Genomic DNA, 24,489 nt, shown 5'->3' with positions numbered 1-24,489 from the left:
GTGGATACAGATTCAGCTGTTATGTCATTAAAGGTGTCTGCAGCGACTCTCGTGAGAAAAGCTGAGAATCCAGGTGTGATCAGAGTGCCTCCTCCTCCTAGCCCCCATGTGACCACAGCACAGAGTAGACCCATGGTTAAGGTACGCTGGTCTCAACCAATGGTCAAGGTCTGGTTTAGTGTGTTATTTAACTACAGGTATGGTTTGATTTGTGGATAAAGAGTGGTTAATTTAGTGGGGTAACATTGGACATTACTACTATGACTTTTCAGTTACCATTTTCTGTCTGCATGCGTGTTTTGCTCTGCTTCACTCCAGGTCGTAGGGGCTGCCCCCATCCCTCCTGCAGGCCAGATCCAGATCCCCAGGCCTATGATCCGCCCAGTGGCCCCTGTCACAGTCACCCGTTCTCCTGGCCCTCTCATCATCCCAACCAAACCCACCAACACCCCCAGAGCCACACCCCCCACCATCACACCTGTGAGTCAGACTGCGACTGGGATTGGCTAAAGCTATTGTTTAGCATATCTCTGGGTCATGTTCATTAGGGTGTAATGCTACAGAAAGTTCAAATAGAAATGTATAGTGTAAAAAAAAAAAACGATTGCCAGGTAGGTGGGGAATTTTGTCAGCTCTATTCGTTGCATTTCTTTTGGCACATTTCACTTACCTGGATACACCCAAGGTTAGTATGTCTTTCTGCTGCTCAGTGTGACCTCTGACATCTCCCATTATGCTCTCTGTTCAGGAGGTCCTGGAGAATGTGAAGAAGTGTAAGAACTTCCTAGTGACGCTGATCAAGCTGGCCTCTAGTGGAACCCACTCTGCTGACATGGCCAAGAACGTCCGAGAACTCGTCAAGAGCCTGCTGGTACACACACACAGTATAAAATAAATAATACAAATACCGAGCTATAATGTGCACTACCATTCAAAAGTTTGGCGTCGACTAGTAATGTCCTTTTTTTTGAAAGAAAAACAATTTTTTGTCCATTTAAAATAACATCAAATTGATCAGAAATACAGTGTAGACATTGTTAATGTGGTAAACTTTTGAAAGGTAGTGTATGCTCACATTTTTGGGGAAAATTAAATTATTTTATAATACAATTGGTCAGAAAGTAAAGGTAAAATGAATGTTATGTCCTTAAATCATTTGGACACTGTGTGCTTAGCGTCGTTGTCCTGTTGGAAGGTGAACCGTCAAACCAGTCTGAGGTCCTGAGGGTTTTGGAGCAGGTTTTCATCAAGGATCTCTCTGTACTTTGCTCCGCTCATCTTTGCCTCGATCCTGACTAGTCTCCCGGTCCCTGCCGCTGAAAAACATCCCCACCGCATGATGCTGCCACCACCATGCTTCACTGTAGGGATGGTGCCAGGTTTCCTCCAGATGTGACGCTTAGCATTGAGGCCAAAAAGTTCAATCTTGGTTTCATCAGACCAGAGAATCTGGTTTTTCATGGTCTGAGTCCTTTAGGTACCTTTTGGCAAACTCCAGCAGGATGTCGTGCCTTTTACTGAGGAGTGGTTTCCGTCTGACCACTACCATAAATGCCTGATTGGTAGAGTACTGCAGTTACTGTAGTCCTTCTGGAAGGTTCTCCCATCTCTACAAAAGGAACTCTGAAGCGCTTTCATATGTGGCAGTCAGGTTCTTGCTCACCTCCCTGACCAAGGCCCTTCTCCCCCAATTGCTCAGTTTGCTTGGGCGGCCAGCTCTGGGAAGAGTCTTGGTGGTTCCAAACTTCTTTGATTTAAGAATGATGGAGGCAACTGTGTTCTTGGCAACCTTCAATGCTACAGAAATGTTTTGGTACCCTTCCCCAGATCTGTGCCTTGACACAATCCCGTCTCGGAGCTCTAGGGACAATTCCTTCAACTTCATTGCTTGGTTTTTGCTCTGACATGCACTGTCAATTGTGGGACCTTTTTTATATAGACAGGTGTTTGCCTTTCCAAATGATGTCCAATCAATTGTATTTACCACAAGTGGACTCCAATCAAGTGGTAGAAACATCTCAAGGATGATCAATGGGAACAGGATGCACCTGAGCTCAATTTCTAGTCTCATAGCAAAGGGTCTGAATACTTATGTAAATAAGGTATTTTATTTTCAAATTTACATATACGTTTTCGCTTTGTCATTATGGGGTATTGTGTGTAGATTGATGAGGGAAAACATTTATTTAATCAATTTTAGAGTAAGGTTTTAGCGTAACCAAAAGGGGAAGGTGTCTGAGTACTTTCCAAATGCACTGTATTTACCTATTAGAAACTATTTGAATATCAAACTCACAATTATAATTACACAACCACACACTTACCAAAAAATGTGCTAATTGTGATGGTAGACATTTTGAAGAAGCAGAACTAAAAAAGGCTTAAGGTGACAACCCCAAATGTGATCTCATTGAAAAGCCCAACATGTCCTCTAAGGTACAACAGGACCTAACTCAGTGGGACCAAAAACGACGTACTGGGTCTCAGGAGGATATACTGTAACATTTTAGAGTAAGACTAAAATACATAAACCATGCCTTCCAATAATGAGAAAGTAAAGTGTGCCGTGGCCTTCCTGTGAAGAAAATGTTTAAGTAGGGAGTCAAACCTGTGGCCCAGGATTATAGAGCAAAGAAAAATAGAAGTGAAATTTGAAACACATATAGGATAACAGCTCAGCATTGTGTACTTAAAATGTAATATGGTCTGTTTGTTAATCGTGAAGTGTGAATGTACAAATATGATATTTAATAGGGGTTTAACCGGGTTGGTAACCAGGGAAAAGCACACTCACATGCTCACACTACTTAAATAATCACACGTTCGAATGCTTTCTCAAACACACTTTTTCCTGTTTCTCTCTTTTCTCCTCCAGGATGGGAGGCTTGAACCTGAGGAGTTCACTGACCAACTCTACCGTGAGCTCAAGTCTTCTCCCCAGCCCTACCTGGTACCCTTTCTCAAGGTGATGTGATCAGAGAGAAACACCAACACACAAACTGGACATTCTCTTCCTTATTCATCTCCCTCTCATTCTCTCTGTTCTTCACTCACTCTCTCTTTCCTCTTCACTCCTATCTCCATACCTCCAGAAAAGTCTCCCAGCTGTGCGGCAGCTCACCCCCAACCCACAGCTGTTCATCCAGGAGGTTGACCAACCGAAGCCACAGGCTCCAGCCACCTCCAAGGCCTCGGCCTCCAAAGCCCCGGCCCCCACTGCAGGCCGCACCCCTGCCCTCCTCTCCACCAACTCTAGGCCTGCCCCCCTCAGCGCTGCTAGTGGCCAGTCAATCAAATCCACCCAGCTAGTAAGCCAGACTCTCAATGATTACCCAAGCATCAGGCAGAGGTTTCTGTCAGGATATAGGTTATCCCTTTTATTCAACACAAATGCCATACATGCCTATCCTACTGATCACACATATACCTATCACACACATGCCAAGCATGATCCCAGGTCGGGGCTCCTATATTCTCCGGTCTATATCCATTCAAAAGTTCTGTGCTTGGCGACTCCAACCCTGTATAATGTACCTGAGGTTTACATAGTAATCCAGTTAAAGTGTAATATAGATATAGAGTCCCTGTTGTGTAGCAGGCAGCTCACTTCTCCAAGTTCTTCTCTGCACTTTGTCTTCATTCTCTCTCTCCTAACACACGGAGCCCTGAGGTTAGGCCTAATTCCGTTAGTCCTCAGCCTAGGCTCTAACTAGGTTACAGCTACTGCTCCCAAAATGAGGATTCTCATCAGTTCTCTTCTGCACACAGACAGACTTCCCTCTGCAGACAGACACACACAGCTCTCTCACCTTCAGAGGGAAAACTTGTGATAATATTTATTCAGATTTCCTGTAATGTTGATTATGTAATTAACAGTGTGACGAACAGCTCTGTATGAGTGGATGTAGTTGTGTTTGTTTGGAGTTTTATGAGCATCACACTTCAATCATTCAATGAACATTCTTCAATCCCTGAGTAGACCATATACATGTCCAGATGGTCTGGTTTGTGAATGGTTTGTGTAATTGTGTTTGAGGCTGTCTGAGGTGTGTTTGCCCCACCACAGGTTATCCAGCAGCCTAGAGGTGTGGTGTATAAGCCTGCTGTGACAAACCCCGCCCCGGCCCGTACATACCTGTCTGTTCAGAACAGGAGCCTGGTCAAACCTATGGTCATACAGTCAGGACAGTACTACAACACAGGTAGAACCACACTCACCTGACAGTATCTCACACACACACACACACACACACACACACACACACACACACACACACACACACACACACACACACACACACACACACACACACACACACACACAGCAATACAGGTAGAACCACACTCACCTGACAGTCTCACACACACACACACACACACACACACACACACACACACACACACACACACACACACACACACACACACACACACACACACACACACACACACACACACACACACACACACACACACACACACAGCAATACAGGTAGAACCACACTCACCTGACAGTATCACACACACACACACACACACACACACACACACACACACACACACACACACACACACACACACACACACACACACACACACACACACACACACACAACACACACACAGCAATACAGGTAGAACCACACTCACCTGACAGTATCTCTCTCTACACACACACACACACACACACACACACACACACACACACACACACACACACACACACACACACACACACACACACACACACACACACACACACACACACACACACACAGCAATACAGGTAGAACCACACTCACCTGACAGTCTCTCTCACACACACACACACACACACACACACACACACACACACACACACACACACACACACACACACACACACACACAGCAACACAGGTAGAACCACACTCACCTGACAGTATCTCTCTCACACACACACACACACACACACACACACACACACACACACACACACACACACACACACACACACACACACACACAGGTAGAACCACACTCACCTGACAGTCTCTCTCACACACACACACACACACACACACACACACACACACACACACACACACACACACACACACACACACACACACACACACACACACACACACACAGGTAGAACCACACAGGTAGAACCACACACAGCACTACAACACAGGTAGAACCACACACACACACAGCACTACAACACAGGTAGAACCACACTCGCCTGACAGTCTCACACACACACAGCACCACAACACAGGTCAACCACACACACACACAGCACCACAACACAGGTCAACCACACGTCAACTGACTAAGGCCTTTTTCTCCTCACTACTTTGTGTTCTCATCTTCCTCGTCAACTGACTAAGGCCTTTTTCTCCTCACTACTTTGTGTTCTCATCTTCCTCGTTGTCCCCCTAGGTGCTGTTGTCAGGCGGACTCCTTTCCTTGTCCCACCGCCTCCAGCCCAGAGACACGCCTTCAAGGACAGTGTTGGTTCTTTCAGGTAACATACATTTGTGACCAGAGCCTGTTGTACTGCACCAGAATGTATGGAGGGTCCAAATACTTTATAGCTATTCACTGAACGCTAATTCACTCTAAGCCAGACCAGAGTTATCTTGTTTGTCTGAGGTAGATTTTTTTCTGTTAACTCTGTTCACTTGCTTACCTCAGGGAGGAGGATGACATCAACGATGTGGCCTCTATGGCTGGGGTCAACGTGAGCGAGGAGAATGCCCGTATCCTAGCAACCAACTCTGGGCTCGTTGGCTCTGTGGAGCGATCCTGTCAGGACAAACCCTTCCTGTCCCCAGCCCTGCTGCTCACACACATCCTCCACACTGGTACCCACAATCCTTCTCTCTACCCACAATCCACCTCGCTGCTACTCTCACACATCCTCTACACCAGTATCCACAATCCCTCTCTTTTCCCACAATCCTCTACTGCTCACACGCATCCTCTACACCGATACCCAAAATCATCCTCTACTGCACACACACACATCCTCCACACCGGTACCCACAATCCACCTCTACTGCGCACACACATCCTCCACACTGGTACCCACAATCCTTCTCCACTGCTCACACACATCCTCCACACTGGTAACCAGTAAAACTTCTGCACTCCTTCTGTGCTTTAGATAAGCGTCATGCCTCTGGTCACCTGCAGGGAGCAATGTTGACTAGAAATAGACCTTTCTTAACCTCCAGATACAGAAAACAATGAATCTCTCCCTCTCGCCTCAGTGTTTCAGAATTGTAGGAGAAATGAGGAGAATGGAATTAGTGTGGCATAGTGGCGATGTCAAAATGTTCAGAATTAAAGGTTTACATGACTGTAAGGCGTTACAGAGGGTAGTGCGTATGGCCCAGTGTATCACTGAGGCCAAGCTTCCTGCCATACAGGACCTAGATACTAGATGGTGTCAGAGGAAGTCCCAAGTCATAGACTGTTCTCTCTGCTACCGCACGGCATGTGGGACCGGAGCACCAGGTCTAAGTCCAAAAGGCTCATTAACAGCTTCTATCCCCAAGCCATAAGACTGCTGAACAATTAATCAAATGGCCACCCGGACTCTCTCGCCTTCTCTCTCCATCGTTCTCTCTCTCAGGTAAGAAGTTTGGAGTGTCCGAGGTGGGGTCAGACGTGGTCAGTCTGGTGTCTCACGCCACACAGGAGCGTCTCAGAGACCTGCTGGAGAAAGTCACAGTGGTGGCACAGCATCGCAAGATTGCCCTCAAGGTGTCCTACCCTGGCATCACTATATTATACACACTACAACAGCCCTACCCTGGCATCACTATATTATACACACTACAACAGCCCTACCCTGGCATCACTATATTATACACACTACAACAGCCCTATATTATACACACTACAACAGCCCTACCCTGGCATCACTATATTATACACACTACAACAGCCCTACCCTGGCATCACTATATTATACACACTACAACAGGCCTACCCTGGCATCACTATATTATACACACTACAACAGCCCTACCCTGGCATCACTATATTATACACACTACAACAGCCCTACTCTGGCATCACTATATTATACACACTACAACAGCCCTACCCTGGCATCACTATATTATACACACTACAACAGCCCTACTCTGGCATCACTATATTATACACACTACAACAGCCCTACTCTGGCATCACTATATTATACACACTACAACAGCCCTACCCTGGCATCACTATATTATACACACTACAACAGCCCTACCCTGGCATCACTATATTATACACACTACAACAGCCCTACCCTGGCATCACTATATTATACACACTACAACAGCCCTACTCTGGCATCGCTATATTATACATACTACAACAGCCCTACTCTGGCATCGCTATATTATACACACTACAACAGCCCTACTCTGGCATCGCTATATTATACACACTACAACAGCCCTACTCTGGCATCGCTATATTATACACACTACAACAGCCCTACTCTGGCATCGCTATATTATACACACTACAACAGCCCTACCCTGGCATCACTATATTATACACACTACAACAGCCCTACCCTGGCATCACTATATTATACACACTACAACAGCCCTATATTATACACACTACAACAGCCCTACCCTGGCATCACTATATTATACACACTACAACAGCCCTACCCTGGCATCACTATATTATACACACTACAACAGCCCTACCCTGGCATCACTATATTATACACACTACAACAGCCCTACCCTGGCATCACTATATTATACACACTACAACAGCCCTACCCTGGCATCACTATATTATACACACTACAACAGCCCTACTCTGGCATCACTATATTATACACACTACAACAGCCCTACTCTGGCATCACTATATTATACACACTACAACAGCCCTACTCTGGCATCACTATATTATACACACTACAACAGCCCTACTCTGGCATCACTATATTATACACACTACAACAGCCCTACTCTGGCATCACTATATTATACACACTACAACAGCCCTACTCTGGCATCACTATATTATACACACTACAACAGCCCTACTCTGGCATCACTATATTATACACACTACAACAGCCCTATATTATACACACTACAACAGCCCTACCCTGGCATCACTATATTATACACACTACAACAGCCCTACCCTGGCATCACTATATTATACACACTACAACAGCCCTACCCTGGTATCACTATATTATACACACTACAACAGCCCTACTCTGGCATCACTATATTATACACACTACAACAGCCCTACTCTGGCATCACTATATTATACACACTACAACAGCCCTACTCTGGCATCACTATATTATACACACTACAACAGCCCTACTCTGGCATCACTATATTATACACACTACAACAGCCCTACTCTGGCATCACTATATTATACACACTACAACAGCCCTACTCTGGCATCGCTATATTATACACACTACAACAGCCCTACCCTGGCATCACTATATTATACACACTACAACAGCCCTACTCTGGCATCACTATATTATACACACTACAACAGCCCTACTCTGGCATCGCTATATTATACACACTACAACAGCCCTACTCTGGCATCGCTATATTATACACACTACAACAGCCCTACTCTGGCATCGGCATATATTATACACACTACAACAGCCCTACCCTGGCATCACTATATTATACACACTACAACAGCCCTACTCTGGCATCGCTATATTATACACACTACAACAGCCCTACTCTGGCATCGCTATATTATACACACTACAACAGCCCTACTCTGGCAGCGCTATATTATACACACTACAACAGCCCTACTCTGGCAGCGCTATATTATACACACTACAACAGCCCTACCCTGGCAGCGCTATATTATACACACTACAACAGCTCTACTCTGGCAGCGCTATATTATACACACTAATATAAATAATAATAATATATGCCATTTAGCAGACGCTTTTATCCAAAGCGACTTACAGTCATGCGTGCATACATTCTACGTATGGGTGGTCCCGGGGATCGAACCCACTACCCTGGCGTTACAAGCGCCATGCTCTACCAACTGAGCTACACAGGACCAGCTCTACTCTGGCATCGCTATATTATACACACTACAACAGCCCTACTCTGGCATCGCTATATTATACACACTACAACAGCTCTACTCTGGCATCGCTATATTATACACACTACAACAGCTCTACTCTGGCATCGCTATATTATACACACTACAACAGCCCTACTCTGGCATCGCTATATTATACACACTACAACAGCCCTACTCTGGCATCGCTATATTATACACACTACAACAGCCCTACTCTGGCAGCGCTATATTATACACACTACAACAGCCCTACTCTGGCATCGCTATATTATACACACTACAACAGCCCTACTCTGGCAGCACTATATTATACACACTACAACAGCCCTACCTGGCATCGCTATATTATACACACTACAACAGCCCTACTCTGGCATCGCTATATTATACACACTACAACAGCCCTACTCTGGCATCGCTATATTATACACACTACAACAGCCCTACTCTGGCAGCGCTATATTATACACACTACAACAGCCCTACTCTGGCATCGCTATATTATACACACTACAACAGCCCTACTCTGGCATCGCTATATTATACACACTACAACAGCCCTACTCTGGCATCGCTATATTATACACACTACAACAGCCCTACTCTGGCATCGCTATATTATACACACTACAACAGCCCTACTCTGGCATCGCTATATTATACACACTACAACAGCCCTACTCTGGCATCGCTATATTATACACACTACAACAGCCCTACTCTGGCATCGCTATATTATACATACAACAGCCCTACTCTGGCATCGCTATATTATACACACTACAACAGCCCTACTCTGGCATCGCTATATTATACACACTACAACAGCTCTACTCTGGCATCGCTATATTATACACACTACAACAGCCCTACTCTGGCATCGCTATATTATACACACTACAACAGCCCTACTCTGGCATCGCTATATTATACACACTACAACAGCCCTACTCTGGCATCGCTATATTATACACACTACAACAGCTCTACTCTGGCATCGCTATATTATACACACTACAACAGCCCTACTCTGGCATCGCTATATTATACACACTACAACAGCCCTACTCTGGCATCGCTATATTATACACACTACAACAGCCCTACTCTGGCAGCGCTATATTATACACACTACAACAGCCCTACTCTGGCAGCGCTATATTATACATACAACAGCCCTACTCTGGCATCGCTATATTATACACACTACAACAGCCCTACTCTGGCAGCGCTATATTATACACACTACAACAGCCCTACTCCTGGCATCGCTATATTATACATACAACAGCCCTACTCTGGCAGCGCTATATTATACACACTACAACAGCCCTACTCTGGCAGCGCTATATTATACATACAACAGCCCTACTCTGGCATCGCTATATTATACACACTACAACAGCCCTACTCTGGCATCGCTATATTATACACACTACAACAGCCCTACTCTGGCAGCGCTATATTATACACACTACAACAGCCCTACTCTGGCAGCGCTATATTATACACACTACAACAGCCCTACTCTGGCAGCGCTATATTATACATACAACAGCCCTACCCTGGCATCGCTATATTATACACACTACAGCAGCCCTATATTATACACACTACAGCAGCCCTACTCTGGCATCGCTATATTATACACACTACAACAGCCCTACTCTGGCATCGCTATATTATACACACTACAACAGCCCTACTCTGGCATCGCTATATTATACACACTACAACAGCCCTACTCTGGCATCGCTATATTATACACACTACAACAGCCCTACTCTGGCATCACTATATTATACACACTACAACAGCCCTACTCTGGCATCGCTATATTATACACACTACAACAGCCCTACTCTGGCATCGCTATATTATACACACTACAACAGCCCTACTCTGGCATCGCTATATTATACACACTACAACAGCCCTACTCTGGCATCGCTATATTATACACACTACAACAGCCTACTCTGGCATCGCTATATTATACACACTACAACAGCCCTACTCTGGCATCGCTATATTATACACACTACAACAGCTCTACTCTGGCATCGCTATATTATACACACTACAACAGCCCTACTCTGGCATCGCTATATTATACACACTACAACAGCCCTACTCTGGCATCGCTATATTATACACACTACAACAGCTCTACTCTGGCATCGCTATATTATACACACTACAACAGCCCTACTCCTGGCATCGCTATATTATACACACTACAACAGCCCTACTCTGGCATCGCTATATTATACACACTACAACAGCCCTACCTGGCATCGCTATATTATACACACTACAACAGCCCTACCTGGCATCGCTATATTATACACACTACAACAGCCCTACCTGGCATCGCTATATTATACACACTACAACAGCCCTACTCTGGCAGCGCTATATTATACACACTACAACAGCCCTACCCTGGCAGCGCTATATTATACACACTACAACAGCCCTACTCTGGCATCGCTATATTATATACACTACAACAGCCCTATCCTGGCATCGCTATATTATACACACTACAACAGCCCTACCCTGGCATCGCTATATTATACACACTACAACAGCCCTACCCTGGCATCGCTATATTATACACACTACAACAGCCCTACTCTGGCATCACTATATTATACACACTACAACAGCCCTATCCTGGCATCGCTATATTATACACACTACAACAGCCCTACTCTGGCATCACTATATTATACACACTACAACAGCCCTATCCTGGCATCGCTATATTATACACACTACAACAGCCCTATTCTGGCATCGCTATATTATACACACTACAACAGCCCTACCCTGGCATCGCTATATTATACACACTACAACAGCCCTACCCTGGCATCACTATATTATACACACTACAACAGCCCTACTCTGGCATCACTATATTACTATCCTGGCATCGCTATATTATACACACTACAACAGCCCTACTCCTGGCATCGCTATATTATACACACTACAACAGCCCTATCCTGGCATCGCTATATTATACACACTACAACAGCCCTATCCTGGCATCACACTACAACAGCCCTATATTATACACACTACAACAGCCCTACCCTGGCATCGCTATATTATACACACTACAACAGCCCTATCCTGGCATCACTATATTATACACACTACAACAGCCCTACCCTGGCATCGCTATATTATACACACTACAACAGCCCTACCCTGGCATCGCTATATTATACACACTACAACAGCCCTACCCTGGCATCGCTATATTATACACACTACAACAGCCCTACCCTGGCATCGCTATATTATACACACTACAACAGCCCTACCCTGGCATCGCTATATTATACACACTACAACAGCCCTACCCTGGCATCGCTATATTATACACACTACAACAGCCCTACTCTGGCATCACTATATTACTATCCTGGCATCACTATATTATACACACTACAACAGCCCTACCCTGGCATCGCTATATTATACACACTACAACAGCCCTACCCTGGCATCGCTATATTATACACACTACAACAGCCCTACCCTGGCATCGCTATATTATACACACTACAACAGCCCTATATTATACACACTACAACAGCCCTATATTATACACACTACAACAGCCCTACGCTTTTGTTCCAGCCCAGCAGTAACACACCCGATTGGAAAATTAAACTTGTCAAGCACTTCTCTCTGCTGGACCGTGATTAGGTGAATCGGGTATGTTAGTGAAGGGCCGGATTAAAGTCCTGCACACCCAGAAGCTCTCCAGGAGTTTAGAAACCCTGCACTACACCATTATTATCAGTATGATGTCCTCATGATACACATACTACAACTGTAACAGCATTTCACAACTTGTACTACAGCTCTTGTAGAATCCTCATGGTCTCTCTGTGTAGGAGGACTACAGTCACGTTCAGACCAGTGATGTGCGTTCCCAGCTCCACTTCCTGGAAGAGCTGGAACGTCTGGAGAAGCAGAGGAGAGACGACGAGGAGAGGGAGACACTGCTCCGCGTCGCCAGAGTACATGTTGCAGACTAATGGGGTTTCAGTTTTGACAAGGGGTCAAGAAGTTACTCAGACATGATTTTGAATATTTAGCATTTTGTGGTGAATGTGTGCGAGTGATGGGTGCTACATTATTCATATTAGCTACTGTGTATTAAGTTCTTGGAATGAAAAACAAATATTGACTGTATGATTATAGTATGCTGAGGACATGGCTGCTCATGATTACTTAAGTTGTCTGGTCTAGATGAACCATTGTAGAACCCTGCTGCTTCCAGACGGTCAACATCTGTCTGTTTCTTTTCTGCTTCACAGAGTCGCTGTAACACCGATGACCCAGACCAGCAACTACTGAAACAACGGGCCAAAGAGGTTTGTGTGTTATGTCATTGTGTGTGCGCTTGATTTACTTGAAATTGCATCACGTCAGCTTTAACTATTCAATCAGACTGTCATTTCCAAACAGTTTGAGGGAAGCCTGTCCCCAGGGAAGGACAAGTAGAACACACATCAGCTCATTAAGGCTCTGTGCTGTTACTGGTAGCTGCAAAATGAGCTTCATTTTTAGATTCTTTCTCCTCTTGAAAGTTATAGCACAGTGGTGGAGCATTTTCAAAAAGTTTTACCACATCTAACCTAATATATGCTTTTTATCAGTAATGTTTGGGAATTCTATAATGCCTGCTATTTCTTAGACTAATTGTTAATTTAGTAAATCAGATGATGTGTGATGTTTGGCTGAGGGGGTTGTAGGGGCTGAGGCTGTAGCTAGATGAGACAGAGCCAGCGGTAGGGTACTGGTAATAAAGAGGGAGGAGAGACTGAGGTTGTTTTCTCTCCGTTGGTGGATTGCTCACGGCAACCATGTTCCCAGAGGTCTCCACGGCAACAGCAGAAATCAACAAAATAGTTTTGTTTGCATACCCAGCCTGTGTGGGTGTTCAGACTCACCCTACACACCAACGTACACACACACACACACACACACACACACACACACACACACACACACACACACACACACACACACACACACACACACACACACACACACACACACACACACACACACACACACACACACACACACACACACACACACATCCAAGCCCCAGAGAAGGTACAGCTGTAATTGGAGCTAATTTTAATGGAGCCGGTTTCTGGGGCTGGAGTTGAGGCCTGCGGCAGGCACAAAGTGGAATCAAATTAGAACACCTACGGTGTGTGTGTGTGAGGTTGTCTCTATGTGACCTTGACAACATTATACGTTAATTGGTTGAGATTTGGCTAGTGTGATTCTTTATTGGCTCACTGTATATCTCACTGTATATCGTTTTATGGAAATTACCCAAGCTTCAGTGTTTCAGTTATTACTTTATGAGCATTCAACTTCCCATCCTATAGAGCAGCGTTTCTTTAACTCTGTCTTTCGACCCCAAGGGGTGCACATTTTTTAGATTATCACTACATAGCTAACTCAAATATACAAAGATGGATAATGAGTTGGGGGGGGGGTTTGGGAAACCCTGCTTTATAACACCCCCCCTCCCTCTCTCTGTAGCTCCAGCAGTTGGAGCAGGCTCAGCTGCAGCACAGAGAAGCCAACCTCACTGCCCTGGCTGCCATCGGGCCTCGCAGGAAGAGACCACTGGACTCCAATGGAAACCAGGTATGTACAGTATGCGTGTGCGTTATTATACTGAAGAGAGTGGATGGAGGTTCTTGGTTATCAGTGTTTTTATGGTATCTGTGGCAGATTTTCAATCTTTGAAATCAGGTGGGTAGGGGATCTACCAGGTGGGTAGGGGGTGTACCAGGTGGGTAGGGGGTGTACCAGGTGGGTAGGGGGTGTACCAGGTGGGTAGGGGGTGTACCAGGTGGGTAAGGGATGCGTATATGAGGAACACCTGTGTTAGTGTCACTGATAAGAAACAACATTCAGGGGAGACTAGACCTGTGACGCGAAGGAGCAGACATGCGGAGGACTGTTAGTTTAGGTTAACGTGTCTAATTGAACTGAGTTTATTTAATTCCCTGGCCCTGCAGGCGATGGGTTTAGAGATGAAGCTCTGTAAACTGAACACATTAACCGCTGCCTTTGAACTGCGTTACCCAGAGGACCCTGCAGCCTGAGGAGCTTTCCTCTCCTGCCTCCTCTCCCTTTCCTTTGTAGCGCTACAGGGCCTTCCTTTCTGCTCTCTAAGGCATCACCTCTGTGTGCCAGAATTTGAAGGAGAAACGGTGGAGGGAGAAGGGAAGCTGTTTGGCATAATGGTAATGTTGAAAAGTTTAGGATGAAAGCTTTATGTTGGGCCGTTCATCTTTGTTTTTCTCTCTCTCTTTGTTGGGTGTTCACCCCCCCACCCTTTCTCTCAGGTGGGGCCAGGTGGCATTATGTCAGTACTACAGAGGGCTGGGGTTCAGAGAGTGACTGGGGTCTCTCTGAGGGACCTACTCTTCTGTCTGGAACAGGACCCTCCTCTACGACACTCTCTCACTCTCTACAAGGGCCTGCTCAGATAGTATCTCTCACACACACATTATCAGTCTCTCCCCCACCGTTTGTGCCAGATTCTGTGTGCCTTAGCACTCTTTCAGATGTATATTATATTTATTTTTATTTTGTTATTTTTGTTATGTATTTTATTTTCTAACAATTTGTAGCACAGTCAGCAATGTAACTGAATTCTGCTGATTCATGCTGAGAGAGAAAAGATTGTAGTCATTTTTATATTACACTTTTTGAGAAGGGCAACTCTGTGAGAGAAGAGGTCATAACAGTAGAAGTCAGCTCTGTGTTACAGCCTAAAGCAGTGACCCTCAGCCCTTAGTGTGATTCAGAGTGTTCTGTGGTGAGGTCATTGACTCTTCCTTGTTTTTCAGTTTCATGCTAATAATATCATTCTTTACTTTGATGTTTACATGGGTGACCTGATGATTGTAAACCTGTGACAATTTAAAATAAGTTAATAGCAAACCCTAGTTGAGTGTCGTACTGTGTACTTTTACAGTCTATCAGGGATTCTTTGTTTATGTCCACATTACTCACACATTTTCATGAAAATGTTATGTATCATAATTGATACCTTTTTTTAGGTTGTCACTTGGAGGGAAAAATAGTGATCCTTCACGGCGTGTGTGGAAATGTGTGTCAGAGTTGTGGATGTGTTTGAGATGCATTATTCCGCTATCTCTGAATACAGAAGAGAGGAGCTTTAAGACACAGAACTACCTTTTGGCAATGAAATACAGATGGTGGAAATAATGAAGTGGATCACAATTCTTTCAGCTGAAAAGGCTGCTGACCAATAACTTAACACTAAGCTAGGCAAACTGACCGTGTGCCAATTAAAGAAGGATCTGATAGTGGAAATGAATGCTGACCCTTAATGTGGAGGTTAGCTACGTAGACTGTTTCATATAACTGTTCCAGTTATAGCAAATGGTGATTACTGATTGATTAGGTGATTGCTGAATTATTGATCATCGTCGGCAACGTTAACAAGCTCATCATATGTCCCACTGCTTCCTGTTCCTGTCTCAGATCAAAGACAAGCCCCTCCCTCTGACAGCTTGTCAAATCCAGGAAGACAAAGGCACTTTAGTGTACTTAATATTCATGCATTGCTTATACATATTCATTAACTACTTTCTGCTAAACTATGAAGCAGGTGGAATATTTACCATGCCGCCTAAAATGAATGCAAACCTCTCCCTTAACTTTCCGGTTTCAATTATACAGTGATGGTAGGTAAGTCATCTGATCTGTGATTGCTAGGCTAACTAAAATGAACATTTAGTGAATAGTTTCCTGAATAATTAATAGACACACACACATGCAGACTTTTTTTTGTATGAAACATGTTTTTACATCCTTTTGGTACATTCGTTTATGAAATCAAATTTCCTTTCGTGTGACAGACAGTTTTGATACAGATCTCAAGTCCTCTGCTGCTCAAATGCTCAGCATAAAACATGCAACAATTCAATCTCTGACAAGACAAATCTCTTTTATCAATGTGATGAATATAAAGTGTAGAAGAACCTCTTCAGAATTCCATTGTCATAAAGATTAAGACTTAACATGTGAAAACCATATTTTTGGTTTATAAAAATTTCCTTAAAAAAAAAAACTTCCATGAGTTCCTCGTAATAACTTTAGCTTCACAGAACCATATATTTTATCTATTTAGTTTAGGCTGGGTTAGATTTCCCAGACACTTGTGCTTTTTAACATTCAGCTGCATATCTTCCATGTTCATTAGTGTCGTCTCTCCATTTCAGAGTTTTAGTCATGACCTCATCCCATTCTATGATTATTTACATTATTGTAAGAATCTTAATGAATCCACATACTATTATTATGACACTATAAAACAGAATAATCCTACACAGTAACATGAGTAGTATGATGATAGTGCTAATGTTGCTTCTCTCTATGCTATAGGTCCCTGCTCATGGGGAGAGGGGTCCGTCACTATCTGCGTACCGCCTGGTTAGTGACTTCCATAGTTCATTGCAGTGAGGTCATAGTTCCATTGCTCTCCTTTGGTGTAGGTACAATCACTGTTTCATCATGGCAATACCTATGTCCCCAAAATTCTAAAATAACTATTGGCGTTCCCTTGGAGATGGAGGCGTGGCTTTCTGGTTTCTCCTGACCAATTATCCACTGACCTCTGATCTGACCTGGGTCGGGCTTAGTCCAGTGCTTCCTGTTTGATGCGGATGAGGGTGTGGCCACGCTGTCCGTTGCTACTTCCCTCCCTGCGTAGGATGTACTCGCTGAACTGGGAGGAGTCTACTCCCCCGCCACACGCCCCTGCTATCTTGAATCCTCTCTGTTGCAACCTCTCCAACACCTGTCAATCAAACACACACACATACATTACAGACACCGTACACACACTTGTGGTCAGAATAACCACTCGGGTAGACACAGACTCAGATCTCAAGTTTTAATCACATTCACAACAATTATTTGGGGTTTTACAAGAAGAGAATAGGCGATGAATCAGGTAATTGGTGGTCTGATACAGTATGTATGGAAGGTCAGTTGACCGTGGGGCAGAGAAGTGATTTCAGAGAGGGGCTGATTCAGGGTCCAGTCATACCACAGTCATACAGGACTCCAGTTTGTGGAAGAGAACCAATGTGTGAATATGTGCAAATGTGCTACTAACAATAGCACAGACAGTGCCCATAGGGCCCAAATTCACTCATCTCTCTCTTTAGCAAGACTCAGTCTGACTAAAGAAGAGCCAGCCATCTCACCCTGTCCTTCCCTGACCTAAAAACCAAGTGACAGACAGGCAGATAGAGAGGATCTATCACAACAACTCACACATACAAACACAGACGCAAACCCTTTTTCTAGTGCAATATTATGTGCATCCCAAATGGCACCATATTCCCTATGTAGTGCACTATGGGCCCTAGTTAAAAGTAGTGCACTAAATTGTGAATACGGTGACATTTTGTATGCAGACATTCTCTAGCTGCAAGATGGCATTCCATTAGTATACACTGAAGGAGCATCTGTACCTCTATCCTGTCTGTCTCGCTCTGTCGCCCTCTCCTCTCTTTGTTTGTTGCAGGCTAAATTAGAAACCTCTGTCTGCCTCCATCCCTCTCTCTCTCTCTGCCTTGAAGGCTCTGCATGGTCAAACCAACATCTGCAGTGGCCGTACAGCATTTACTGTGATGTGGCCTCCGCAGAGATCAGAGCATTCATACTTCTTGTGCTTCACAGAGCAGGCCAGAGCTGTTTTAAAGAAAGTTGTCAAGGAAGTGAGTTTGTGATTATACAGGAACTCCCGCCCCCACCTACCATCAACCAATAATGTCAGTGCAGTGCTATAAGGAGCTACTGTACATGACAAAAGGTATGTGGACACCTGCTTGTTGATCATCTCATTCCAAAATCATGGCCATTAATATGGAGTTGGTCCCACCTTTGCTGCTTTAACAGCCTCCACTCTTCTGGGAATGATTTCTACTAGATGTTGGAATATTTCTGTGGGGACTTGTTTCCATTCAGCCACAAGCATTAGTGGGGTTAGGCACTGATGCTGGGCGATTAGGCCTGGCTCGCAGTCGGTGTTCCAATTCATCCCAAAGGTGTTCGATGGGGTTGGGGTCAGGGCTTTGTGCAGGCCAATCAAGTTCTTCCACACCGATCTTGACAAACCATTTCTGTGTGGACCTCGCTTTGTGCACAGGTGCATTGTCATGCTGAAACAGGAAAGAGCCTTCCCCAAACTGTTGCCACAAGTTGGAAGCACAGAATCATCTATAATGTAATTGTATACTGTAGTGTTATGGTTTCCCTTCACTGGAACTAAGGGGCCTAGCCCGAACTATGAAAAACAGCCCCAAACCATTATTCCTCCTCCATCAAACTTTACAGTTGGCACTATGCATTTGGGCAGGTAGCGTCCTCCTGGCATGCACCAAACCCAGATTAATCTTTCGGACTGCCAAATGGTGAAACGTCATTATCACTCCAGAGAATTTTTCAACTGCTCCGAGTCCAATGGCTGCGAGCTTTATACCACTACAGCCTACGCTTGGTATTGCACATGGTGATCTTAGGCTTGTGTGCGTGCGGCTGCTCGGCCATGGAAACCCATTTCATGAAGATCCCGATGAACAGTTCTTGTGCTGACGTTCCTTCCAGAGGCAGTTTGGAACTCTGTAGTGAGTGTTGCAACCAGCAGACGCAGTAGCCGATGGCCACGTTTCATATCTAACCAGGATTAGTCTCTCTTTCTCTGGCTGGTCTGGCCCTCTAAGGTTACACTATGCTTGTGCCATGGGTACTAGTTAGTGGGATGTTACCTATACAGAGTTGAGGTGGGTTAATGTGATGTTATGAGTTGAGGTGCCGTTATCTGTTAACTTTGTATTTTGGGTTGTTCTATGCAGTGTAAGTGTAGTGTCTGTCATGTTACCTGTACAGAGTTGAGGTGACAGTATCCGTTGAGTGGGAAGCGTATGACGTGAGTAGAGTCATGATTCCAGCCTGCGTTCAGGGAGTTACACATGACGTCCCCAACCTCTGGAAACACCTCCTCGATCAGAGCCCTGTCCCCACTTAGAGTGATCCTCTCCCCCAGCTCTGGAGCTACACGCACCACCACACACTCACACACACGCCGCACCTTCCTGGCCTCGCGCTCACTCCTCCAGCGTTCTAATTCTGCTTGTAGTGGAGATAGCTGGAAGAACCTGGCCTCCTCATAGAGTAGAGAGTACTCCTGTAACACACACACACACGTACACGTACACACACACACACGTACACAGACGCACACAGACATGCACACACAAACACAATGATCATCAGATTCTTAAGAAGAAAATGTATCCCACAAAGCTTCACACTTTATGTTATAAGTGTGCAATTACAGACAAGGTTTTCCAGGCCTGAGTGCAGGGTCAGAAACTCACTTTGAAGTCGTCAGGGACGAGCAGTTTTGCCGTCCGCAGGAAGTTGAGGATGTAGCGGAACATGTGACCGTCTCGGTCTATGAAGTAGTGCTGCTTCAGACTGTCCAACACTATGGGCTCTGTCCCGTTGAACAGACGACCAATCCTGGGGGGAAGGGGATATCATTGAGATCATGATCAGAGTGTACATGTTTGAGGGGATCAGTTTGAGCAAGGCCAAGCGTATAATTGCTAATCGTGATCACGTAATGAGTATGTATTTGGGATGCAAGATCATTTGTAGATCAGTGATTGCATTCCACTTCAATGTAGTCAATCTTAAACACCCTATGTGTGTGCGAGTCTTACCGTGACTCTGGGTACTTGGTCAGTGTCGCCAGGCTGCTGGTGTACATGTGACCTCCTACGTCTATGTGTACAGGGGCGTTGGTTTTGGTGAGCTGGGCGGGGGTGGGGATGCCCCCTATACCCCCTGAGCCCAGCGGAGAGGCAGGGGACTGGGAGACCAGTGGCCGACTGGCCATGCTGCTATTACGGCTATCCTGGGAGAGAAGAAGAAGAAGATAAACAAATGTCCAACTGAAATTTGTCACAGGTATTGTGTGTGAACATAGCACACAGTCATTCCCTGAGTGACTAAGTAGAGACAGGACACTAGTAAAGAGTTGTAGACTGGGACTTCATTCATACTCCGTCAACGTTTTTAGTACAATTAACTCATGATGCACTGAACTACGTGACGCAGAGTGGTTTTTGCCCTTTTCAGTGTCTGTCTGTCAGGGCTAACTAAGGACAGTGGAGTTGGCTGAGTGTTGTTAAAGAAACTCAGAGACAGATATGAGTCTGTCTCCTCCTCTGCTATACAGGTTCCAGGTGAGACAGGTGAGGACATTCCTGTAGAGGAAGGTTTTAAACACCTTAGAAATGCTTCAAGTAAGTTTTCACTGCTGAAAAACTGACAAGCTATAAAGTCTACTGGTCAGCATTCACTGTGGTAAGTGCAGTGAGGGAGAAAGACAGCCATGGCCGAAGGCAGTCTGCCTCTTAAAGCTGAGAAAACGGTAAATAGTGAGATAGATGGATGTATAGCTGATAAAGCAGAAAACAGATGAGCAGAGCTGTTAGTGCTGCAGCAGACATGTGCATGTCTCTAGGGTCACGACAGGCAGGCTCTTCTGAGAGGAACGACGCAAAAACATTAAACTCATTATGATACTGGATATACAGACACGCACATTCACACACACACTCACCCACACAAATACAATTTTTTTTTCATTGGGGGAAAGAGGCTTGAGACAGCCTGTTGTACTATTGTTCATTATAGTGCCTGTGTCTCAGGAAAATGTGAGCTTTAGGCAAATTGGTATAAAATAAGTGTGTGAGTGAGTGAGAGCTTGCACACTCTGGCACTCCCCCTGCGGGCTCCACTGTGGTGCATGGTGGGTAATTGTGGGCCTGGGGCGCCATCACCCATAGCAACAGACAAAGTCCCAGAGAGAACTCACTCATGTGTCCTCTACTCTGCACTCACAGGCTTGTCCCAAATGACACCCTAACCTCTATACATACAATGAACTGCTTTTGACCAATGTCCATAGGGCTCTGGTAAACAAATTGTGCACTATATAAGGGAATAAGCTGCCATTTGGGACTCTAACACAATGTTCATGACCCCTTTACTAAAGCACCTAGAACACCCAATGACAGAACTCACTCCTAAACAGTACAAACACACACATCTTACTGGTCAATACTTCCACAGTAAATGGAAACTTATGTAAATCATTACATTTATGCATAATCTGTGGATGCTTTGGAGACTAGTGAGGTTATTCTACATTACATTTATGCATAATCTGTGGATGCTTTGGAGACTAGTGAGGTTATTCTACATTACATTTATGCATAATCTGTGGATGCTTTGGAGACTAGTGAGGTTATTCTACATTACATTTATGCATAATCTGTGAACGCTTTGGAGACTAGTGATGTTATTCTACATTACATTTATGCATAATCTGTGGATGCTTTGGAGACTAGTAAGGTTATTCTACATTACATTTAGAAGACTGCTGATCAATTAAAAACCTGTGTTGGTGCAGAGTGTGAAACAGTGTTACCTGCGCTGCTACCACGCCAGCTGGTAAAGGAGCGGGCGGCTGACCGTGGGGCTCCGGGGATCGGGTGTCCACGGGCTCGGTACCGTCCACTATGACCACCGGGGACTCTCCGCGTTCCTCGGAACGCACACAGAGCTTCTTAGGTGATGGAGGTCCAGAGACGTCGCCGGGGCAGTGAGAACGAGATTTCCTTGTTCTCTGCGGCTTCAGTTCCACTGCGTCCGTGACCTGTCGGCTATATGGGATCACGAGCTGGAGATAAGACTGTGCGCCACCATTGACCGTTTCCGAGGCAACGTGAAGCGATACTGACTTTGACCCGATACCAGCGATGCTGTTGAGCGTTGCTATGGAGACTGCGCCGATGCAGTGGTTAGTGTAGGTCTTTGAAAGCTTGGCAGCACGCGACAGCATCTGCATCCTCGTGCCCAGCAGGTTTTTACCGATTGCTTTGTTCTCGTACCATGTCATGTCGCTTAAGCAGCAGTGGTCTCGCGGGCGCTGGAAGAACGCTTTGCACAGCGGGTTCCGTTTCGAGACATACTTCACAAAGCTGGCATACGGACAAAACTCCGTGGCCGTCTCATACATGCGCGGCAGAGTATCATCATCCGTGTCTGGTCTTTTTTTAGTCCAGGACGCGGAGCGAGACTTGTGATACGGCCCCAGCGCTTTGAAATAGATAAACTTTCTCCCATCCTCGTCTATGGCTAGCCCGAATGAATCCTCCTCCAGCTCGCGCTGATTCTCTCTCCCCCTCGTGCAGAAATACATGCATGTTTCGAACCACACTTTGTTGAGAAGCCCGAACGGCGTATCGGTGTTAAACACACTAGAGGTGTAGAGTTTTCTCAGGTCCGCCCGCGTAATAGCCTGTTTTTGCACAACGGGACCGGCACCTTGCTCCTCCAGCTTTCTGATGACTGCGGCCAGGGTCAGGTTGGCGCTGCGCAGTTCTGGGTCCTTGGTGAGGTCCAGGGTGCGACAGTAAGGCGGCTCATTCAGGTAGCGGTTCAGAGAACTCCGGATGCTGATGAGAGAGGACTTGCTGTAGAGCTGGCCGCTCTTCGATCGCGCCTCCGCGTAGAAGGAGCGCAGGACCGCGCACAGCGCTTCCTTGTCCAGAGTTTCAAAGTCAGGACTTTGGGCTTTCTCACTCAGGTACTCCCGGAAGATCCTGACTGCGTACCTAGTAGCCAGGCGAGTGTTCTCGCTCAGTCTGGAGCGGTCAGACCGCTGCAGGTCTCCCTCCGGATCCGAGTCCAGTCCGGGGATGTGGAAAAGTCTGGGGTCCGCTCCCGCTCCCGGTCCCATCCCGCTGCACTGGTCCGTACTGCCCATACGGACCGCTTCTGTCTCCATAACCGAGCAGCTGCCGGGGTCCACACATTCTGCCTCCCACTCCAGCTCGACATCCTCCTCGTACTCCCCCTCCTCCTCGCCGGTGATCTGCACCTCCTGGATCTCATCCTCTTCCGCCTCGTCTCCGCTCCTCTCAGTCTCTGGGCAGCTCATGTGCTCCTCCCGCTCTGTCCCCGCCGTGTCGCTAGAGCAGTCTGCGCTGCCAGGCATTCTCGCCATATTGCAGTCTGTGTAGCAGTCCTCAGGCAGAGCGCATGCGCTATATTGGACCGCAGAGCTAAGAGAGCTTTGTGTTACTGTTTAGTGACCTTCAGCTAGGCACGCGCTCTTAAAGGTGCAGGGAGCGAGCGAGTGGGTAAATGGAGCGCGCTCACAAAAAAGGCTGCAGTATTGGACTGCAT

At 45.6% G+C, this 24,489-nt stretch overlaps 2 protein-coding genes across 5 annotated transcripts in view; one reads left to right on the top strand and one right to left on the bottom strand.

Moving 5' to 3' along the window:
• The window catches only part of taf4b (TAF4B RNA polymerase II, TATA box binding protein (TBP)-associated factor), a 33,045-nt gene extending 15,840 nt beyond the window's left edge, over positions 1-17,205 (top strand). For 2 of the 4 annotated variants that reach the window (XM_046300381.1, XM_046300382.1), the window contains 13 exons: positions 34-141; positions 319-480; positions 749-871; positions 2,876-2,965; positions 3,093-3,308; positions 4,067-4,202; positions 5,428-5,512; positions 5,683-5,852; positions 6,626-6,756; positions 13,041-13,166; positions 13,467-13,523; positions 14,713-14,820; positions 15,528-17,205. In XM_046300381.1, coding sequence (XP_046156337.1) covers positions 34-141; positions 319-480; positions 749-871; positions 2,876-2,965; positions 3,093-3,308; positions 4,067-4,202; positions 5,428-5,512; positions 5,683-5,852; positions 6,626-6,756; positions 13,041-13,166; positions 13,467-13,523; positions 14,713-14,820; positions 15,528-15,674 — 1,659 coding nt within the window. In that variant the 3' untranslated portion in view covers positions 15,675-17,205. Of the gene's footprint in view, positions 1-33; positions 142-318; positions 481-748; positions 872-2,875; positions 2,966-3,092; positions 3,309-4,066; positions 4,203-5,427; positions 5,513-5,682; positions 5,853-6,625; positions 6,757-13,040; positions 13,167-13,466; positions 13,524-14,712; positions 14,821-15,197; positions 15,408-15,527 lie in introns of those variants that run through there. The other 2 variants (XM_046300384.1, XM_046300383.1) reach the window with 2 other exon arrangements.
• LOC123996741 lies at positions 17,005-24,248 on the bottom strand. Its single transcript, XM_046300385.1, has 5 exons — positions 22,727-24,248; positions 20,952-21,145; positions 20,604-20,748; positions 20,105-20,410; positions 17,005-18,013 (listed from the first exon to the last, which is right to left on the bottom strand). Exons 1-5 carry the CDS (start codon positions 24,239-24,241, stop codon positions 17,852-17,854), a joined length of 2,322 nt encoding a protein of 773 aa, XP_046156341.1. The 5' UTR covers positions 24,242-24,248; the 3' UTR covers positions 17,005-17,851.
• Between the last annotated feature and the right edge of the window lie 241 nt (positions 24,249-24,489).

The sequence above is a fragment of the Oncorhynchus gorbuscha genome, linkage group LG15, assembly GCF_021184085.1.
Source record: "Oncorhynchus gorbuscha isolate QuinsamMale2020 ecotype Even-year linkage group LG15, OgorEven_v1.0, whole genome shotgun sequence".
Classification (NCBI taxonomy): Eukaryota; Metazoa; Chordata; class Actinopteri; order Salmoniformes; family Salmonidae; genus Oncorhynchus; species Oncorhynchus gorbuscha.
This window is presented reverse-complemented; position numbering and strand designations above follow the sequence as displayed.